We start from the raw sequence: 7,628 nt of genomic DNA, 5'->3' as shown, positions 1-7,628 counted from the left end.
TTAGCGTTTCTTTAAATATTTTTTTATTACTTTATTTGTGAGAGCAGTTCATTTTTTTTGTTTATTTCCATGTGTTTATAATTTAAGTTTTTTATTTTTTATTTTTAACAGTAACACATAACAAACAAGTATGAACATATTTCTATATTTAATAGTTGATTTTGCATCTTACATTCTTTAAATAAATAATAGTTCTCTATTGTAACTAGATGTATTCTATAATTTATTTTTTCAAAATAAACAAAATAATTTCAAAAACTTTTCGTGAGTAATACAACAATATTTGTCTCACATAGATCTTTAATAGGAATACAATAATTAAAATTCAAACAATACATATTCAAACTTTCTTCTCCTTATTGGTAGTCTTCATTACTGGTTCATTTTTGCATGTTCTCTTGTTGTGGCCCTTACCGCCGCAACGACCACATATATTATGTACTTTATACTCACTGAAAGCTTTATACCTAGTTTGTTTCGGCCTTCCTACTGGACGTTTAGTCAATGGTGGTAAAACTTCATGTTGTGTTAGTTCTGCAGGTATTTCCCATGAATGTTGATCTCCTAATGGCATTACTGAGTCTTCATAAGTTGCCATGTATGCTTCATTTGTGTAGTAGTATGAGACATAATCATAACAATTTAGATTTCTCTTTATGATGACTGTCATTGCATGGGAACAAGGCATTTCATCATACTCAAATCTCTTACAGGTGCATGTTGTTTTCTCCATGTTTACAATGCAGGGTGTTTCCTCATCATAAACAGTGAACACAACTAGATTCGATGATTTAGCCTATTTAAAAAGATATGTTAATTACAAAATAGACAAACACATATTTATTTTATTAGAATGAATTTTTTGGAAGGAATTTTAATGTAAACAAATTTGTTTTTTGTTATTTCTTAATAATAAACATTTTCTTACCTTGTATTGTGCACAATCATCTCTCCTTTTTCGAATCATTAAGTCTGGTGTAGCAGGCAACCTTGTCAAAGTAGATGCTGCTACATTCTTGTTCTTTAGATACCATTCTTGTACCAAACACCTCAATGCTTCAACCAACGGTGTCACCGGTAATTCTCTAACCTCTTTTATTGCCGAATTAATTGATTCAGCAATGTTGGATGTCATGGTTGAGTATATGTTGTTGTTACTATACAGTCTTGTGAATTTCTCCAAACCAACTTCATTTGTTAAGTAATTACGTATACGCTTATCAATTCCATCAAGATCAAGCATGTATTTCTGAAATTCATTATTGTTGTAAGCCTTGCATGCACCATTGAAAGTTGTTTTCAAGTCCTCCCCACCTTTCTTAAAGTTTTTTTGTATGTTTTTTAGTAGGTGGTAAGTGCACACTCCAAGCGTTGTACCGTCATACACATTGTCGATGGCCTTTTTAATGCTTTAGTGTCTATCAAATATGATGCATTGGCCATTTCTTTCACCATAAGCTTCTTTTACTTTATTCATGAACCATTCCCATGATGTATCATTTTCTGAGTCAATGATTCAAAACGCTAAAGGATGTATCTTCCTATTAGCATTCTGAGCACTTGCTGTCAACAACGTCCCACCATATGAAGCTTTCAAGAATGTTCTGTTGACCACAATTATAGGTGTGCAATTTTCCCATCCCTTTATAGATGCTCCAATAGCAAAGAACAAATATTTAAATCTATTGTTCTCGTCCACCACAAGATTTGTTTTTGTACCTGAATTCAATAAACAAACGTCTTTATTGATACAATTGTTTATATTTAAAATAATAATATACATATAATGATTAGTGGTTGTAAATGATTCGTTACACTAATAACGCAATATTGTTTTTATTCAATACATATTAAAATAAACAAAATTTTTACCTGGGTTACATTTTTGCAAATTAAAAAGAAATCCTGGTAGGAAATGATATGAATTCTGTGGGCAACCTAACATGGTCTCCCTTGCTTTCTCTCTGGCCCTCCATGCTTTTTGATACGATATTCATACACTGTATTCATTGATCATTGTGTTCATTATATCGCGTGGGTTGTACTTTGTTTTCGGATCTAACAATCGTCGCTTTATGCACTCACTCACCACCTTACTTTTTGCTTGAGGATGGTCTGCAATGTTGCGAAAATTAAGCTATGCAAGTGCACACAGTCGCAATTTGTAATAATTTGGTAAAGAAACCAAGTATTGTCCTCAAGGATTGAATTTTCAATTACCAGTCAATTAACTTCTCTTTTCTATTTGATCAATTTAAATTCTTGATTTTTGTCACACAGCAAAAGAAACTATAATATTCAGAAACAATAATTGAAAAGTAAATAAAATAGCACTATTAGTAAAACCTTTGATTTAAACACTGAAGAAATAATTAGGATGTTTAATCTCATCAACTATCCTCCCTATCATTCCCTAATGCAAGTACTAGTTCTTCTTCTTCCTGCCTAATTCAATTAACAAGTTGATACAGCAGTCTATAATCATACTATGAATTATAGACTCAACCTAGATGGAAATTTCCTATATTTCTATGGTAAATTGAACCACCAAGGTAGCATTAATCTCGACAACTTAATACACAGTTACACAATTAAAATGGATACCTTCGTTCCAAATTACAATTATGTCCAATATAACCACAACAATTTCAAACCTCAGTTCTCAGATTTTGATTTAAAAACATATATAAAATGATTATAGATGGCCAATCGATAATCAATCATTAAGCACAGGCTGTATGGAATTGAAGAAGAATGAAGAAGAAGAACATTGAAATTGCATTAGTTCATAATAGGGATTCAAGTGATTCAATTAAAAATCCTAAACAACAAATTAGTTCATAATCACGATACTAATCACAGAGAAAATTAAAGATAACACCAGAAAGTAGAAGAAAAACATGTATGTTGAATACTCCAAGCCTTCAGCCTTCAAGCCCAAATTCCCTCAGATCCGTACATGCCCCTTTCTTCTCTCTTTTTCGCCTGATAAAAACCTAGGATTCAATTTTTAAAAGAGGCGGGCCGCGGCATTACATGCACCATGCCGCGGCCCGTGTCTAAAGTTCTGGGCATTTTGTTCTCTCCACGTCGCGGCCCTTGTCAGCCATGCCGCAGCCCGTGTGTAAGATTTCTAGGTTGAGGCCTATCCATGCCGCGACCCTCTCTAGCCATGCCGGGGCTCGTGTTTCCCTTCCAAAACAATGGTTTTGTTTCACCACCTAGCCGCGGCTCTACTTTGCTCATGCCGTGGCTCTTAAGGGATTTCTCAATTTTTCAAGTTTTCATCCCAAAAATTCACCAACACTTCCAAATCATGTTTAGATCCATCCTTTCTCAAAATATGTTGGAAAACTTGGTTATTTCTTCCCTTTCTTTGACATTTTCCTCCAAATACTCAATTCTTCCTGATATTCACAAAGACAAACAAACAAAGCATAAACCTGCACTAAATGAAGGAAAAACGAAATAAAAGACTACTTAAAACATCACCTAAACATGACAAAAACTAGACTCAACAAACTCCCCTAAACTTAACCTTTACTCGCCCTCGAGTAAAGACCAAGTTAAACTAACAAAAAGAAACAAACGAAAAACGAACAAGCTAAACCATCATTACCATCTACACTGCTTTGCCAAAACTCATGAAATCTCAATTGCAATATTAATAACCAGAATTTCAGCTCAATTGCCTTAAAGTCCAATTTGTAAAGTTCAATTAGGGAAATCAACACTTGGAGTCTATCATATATGCTCAACTCATTCCAGACAATTCCACAAACCAATTTTTCAATATGCTTGCATTACTTAACCTTCTCCACTAATGTAAATAACACGTGTTTTGAAATCAAAAGGACTTTCACGGGTTATAGCGTTAGGCTTAGGCAAGGGTGGATGAAATTGTCATTTAGGCTCAAGGTTACCATAAGCATATAAACTTTACACCCAATCTTGATATTCACAACACAATTTAACACAACCCAAAGATCCTCTTTATTTCCAAAGATTGAGAAATTTAAACACTAGATTTTTTTTTTTTTTTTTTATACTACATTTCCCCCAAACTTATGCATTTTAATGGGAACATCAAAAGAAAAGTAGTTTCTCTCAAATCTCTTTTTTTTGTTTTTTTTTTCTCTTCTTCTTTCTCAATCTTTTCTTGAATTTTTCTATTGCCAACACCAATACACAAGAGTAACACCAATTATAAATCAATCCCCTTTTATATTTTATAAGCTCATGGTACAAATCTAGGAACTGAAAAATAATAAAGTATTCAGTTAAGCTCAAAACAAGTGTTTAACAATAAAAGGTAGACTTTTAGGCTCAAAGAGGGTATCTAGGGAAAATTAAATCAAGGTTGGCTTGAAAAGCACAATCGATCCAATAAAATTGCCTAAATCACTTTTCAAAACACATGTCATCAAGGATTTCGCCTCAAAGGCCAAATAATGCAAGTTCTATCAAATTCAAATTGTCATACCACCAACCCTAGTCAAACATATATAATAAAATCCAAAATGTTGCATTTTCAAAACATATTAAAAATTTCCCACAAAACCTTTAAATTAAACTCTAAAACAATTGAACCAAGCACACAGTTGAATTCAATTTCCTTTTCACAAGCAAAGACAAAGCAACAACAGACAAGAATGATGGCTTAACAGTTACACTAAACAAACAACAGAAAATAACACAAGAGACTAAAAGCTAAAATAAACAATGCACAAAATAAAAATAACACAAAATAAGCTCCCCCCCAAACTTAAGATGCACATTGTCCCCAATGTGATAAAGAAAAGAACAAAGGAAGAGAACTTACCTGACGCCACATCAGTATGGCGGAGGAGGTGGCGGTAGTGGCCACTGGTATGGAGAGTACTGCGGCGGAGGAGTGAAGTAATTCTCACGCTTTTCACGGTTTAACTTACAAAAATAAACCAAAAATTGTCCAAAATAATAAAAACCAAAACAACACTTAAAAATTGTTCAAAACTAAAGCAAAACAACTAAAAGAAGGGGATGCCTCCCAAAAGCGCTGTCATTAACATCATTTAGCCGGACGTTGAACTCTATACACATTTAACTTGGGTCAAGTCCACCCCTTGCATCCTTGAGAGCCATCGTGTCATACGAGGGGAATTCCCTTCTACTGTTGAGAATATTGAAACTATCCCCAATGTCATCGAAACCTTCAAACTTGCCACATAATAATCTTTTCATACGACGTTGAACTGTTCGAAATCGTTCTTTGGTCTTCTTCTTCTTTTTACCAATTGAATCTTGACAATCATTCACCACGTCAACTCTACAACAGGTAGGAATTTCAGTTGCTGTAAAAACATTAAAACTTATTTCCTCATTTTGGATTCGCAACCTTAACTCCCCCTTTTGTACGTCGATTAAAGCTCGTCCTGTGGCTAAGAATGGTCTTCCAAGAATGATTGGGACCTTGGCATCCTCCTCCATATCAAGTACAATAAAGTCTGCTGGGAAGATGAACTTGTCCACTTTTACCAAAACATCTTCAATAATACCCCAAGGATGTGTTATTGATCTGTCTGCCAACTGAAGAGTCACTGTTGTAGGTCTTGCTTCCCCAAGCTTCAATCTTTTGAACACAAAAAGCGGCATTAGATTAATGCTCGCCCCCAATTCACATAGAGCATTCATGCTCTCAAAATTCCCAATAGTGCAAGGTATTGTGAAACTCCCAGGATCTCTCAGTTTCTGAGGAAGCTTCCTTTGCAGAATGGCGCTGCACTCTTCAGTGAGTGCCACCGTCTCATAATCCTCCATCTTCCTCTTCCTGGACAGTATTTCCTTCATAAACTTCACATAACTTGGCATTTGTTCAAGTGCCTCGGCAAAAGGTATGTTAATGTGAAGTTTTCGAAAAATATCTAGAAACTTCGAAAATTGTTTGTCAAGTGTCTTCTTTTGAAGTCGCTGAGGATATGGAATCTTGATGTGGTGCTCATAACTCACTGGTGACTGATTCTTTTCAAGGTCTTCAATAACCTCTTCTTCTACCTTACCCTCATTCTCAACTTCAACTTTTGGTGCAGGTATAGACTTCTTGACTGGCTCTTCCAACTTCTTCCCACTCCTCAAAGAGATTACATTGCACTGCTCTTTAGGATTCACCTCTGTATTACTTGGCAAATTTCCTTGAGGCCTACTTTGTAACATATTTTCCAATTGACCAAATTGCATCTCAAGATTCCTGATGGATGAGCGAGTTTCTATCATAAACTGAGTTTGAGTGTTGGTGAGGGTCAATAATGCAGCTTGCAATTCATTAGGCCTTTCAGGTGGAGCTTGATTCATTGATTGTTGAGGCCTAGGCTGTTGTGATGAAGAGGCTTGATGCATAGGTAGCTGAGGCATATTATTCTGAAATTGGCCCTGAAACTGAGGTTGCTGGCCCTGATTATTCTTCCAAGAAAAATTGGGGTGATTTCGCCACCCAGGATTGTAGGTATTGGAGAATGGATTATTGAGTGGCCTTTGAAAGTTTCCCACCGCTTGAACTTGAGCGTGATCCATCGGAGTGTTATTATTCATACTGATAGGGCACTGATCGATAGAGTGAGAACCACCACAAATTTCACACCTAATTGCCATTTGAATTGCATTAGCAGATACAATGCTCTGTTGTAACTGTTTCGTCAAGGAGGCTACTTGTGCTATTAGAGCAGTGATTGCATCCAGCTCATGCACCCCAGCTACCTTTCTGACTCCTGATGATCTTTCCTCCGACCACTGATGATTGTTTATGGCCATGTCCTCCAGCAGCTCATAAGCACCAGTTGCACTCTTGCTCATAAAAGTACCACCCACTGCAGCATCAATAATGGTTCTGGTTGTGGGACATAAACCATTGTAAAAATTTTGTACTAACATCCACTGTTCAATGCCATGATGAGGACATCTTCTCAAGAGTTCCTTGAACCGCTCCCAAGCTTCGTACAATGACTCTCCATCATTCTGGCAAAAATTATTGATCTCTCCCCTCAGTTTAGCAGCTTTGGACGGAGGGAAGAATTTTGACAGAAACTTCTGAGCCAGATCTTGCCAGGTGACAATAGAGTTTGGTTGCAACGAGTTCAGCCAACTTTTAGCTCTGTCCCTCAGAGAAAATGGGAAAAGCTTAAGTTTAATTGCATCATCACTCACCCCATTGTATCTAAAAGTTCCACATAGCTCCAAAAAATTAGACAAATGGGTGTGAGGATCTTTAGAAGGCAACCCATTAAATTGAACAGAGGATTGCACCATTTGTAGAATAGCTGGCTTGATTTCAAAGTTGTTAGCCTCTACAGCTGGTGAGCGTATAATGTTTTGTACTCCCGTCAGAGTGGGCAGTACATAATCTCTCAGGCTCCTCTCAGCATTGTTCTGAGCCTGACCCCCTTGTGCAATTCCAGGAATTAAAACATTCATGTCATCCCCATCATTCTGTGCCATCTTTACAGATTTCTGGGCCTCCCTCTTGTTCTTTCTGTTTTGCTTGCAAGATTTTTCAATCTCAGGATTCAAAGGAACAAGATTGTCTGCTTCTCTTCTGCTACGCATATAACACAATTCACCTGAGATAGATAAATTAAGCAACTAAACAGATTAGA

The 7,628-nt window shown here is 36.1% G+C and overlaps 1 protein-coding gene and 1 non-coding gene across 2 annotated transcripts; one reads left to right on the top strand and one right to left on the bottom strand.

The window, feature by feature from the left end:
• Window positions 1-340: 340 nt before the first annotated feature.
• On the bottom strand, window positions 341-1,243 carry LOC133800260 (uncharacterized). The gene is made up of 2 exons (XM_062238214.1): window positions 929-1,243; window positions 341-796 (listed from the first exon to the last, which is right to left on the bottom strand). Exons 1-2 carry the CDS (start codon window positions 1,241-1,243, stop codon window positions 341-343), a joined length of 771 nt encoding a protein of 256 aa, XP_062094198.1.
• Window positions 1,244-6,916: 5,673 nt separating this feature from the next.
• Window positions 6,917-7,023, top strand: LOC133802691 (small nucleolar RNA R71). The gene has a single exon (XR_009877436.1). It is a non-coding gene; the product is annotated as a small nucleolar RNA R71 (small nucleolar RNA).
• The last annotated feature ends 605 nt before the right edge of the window (window positions 7,024-7,628 follow it).

The sequence above is a fragment of the Humulus lupulus genome, chromosome 9 (genome assembly GCF_963169125.1).
Source record: "Humulus lupulus chromosome 9, drHumLupu1.1, whole genome shotgun sequence".
In the NCBI taxonomy this organism is placed as follows: domain Eukaryota; kingdom Viridiplantae; phylum Streptophyta; class Magnoliopsida; order Rosales; family Cannabaceae; genus Humulus; species Humulus lupulus.
The sequence above is the reverse complement of the archived record's forward strand: the minus strand, read 5'-3'. Positions and strand labels throughout refer to the sequence as shown.

Coding starts and splice junctions, on each gene's coding strand:
- LOC133800260 (XM_062238214.1), bottom strand. CDS start 1,243: ATGCTTGATCTTGATGGAATTGATAAGCGTATACGTAATTACTTAACA. Junction 797..928: donor ATGATTGTGCACAATACAAG/GTAAGAAAATGT, acceptor CTTTTTAAATAG/GCTAAATCATCGAATCTAGT.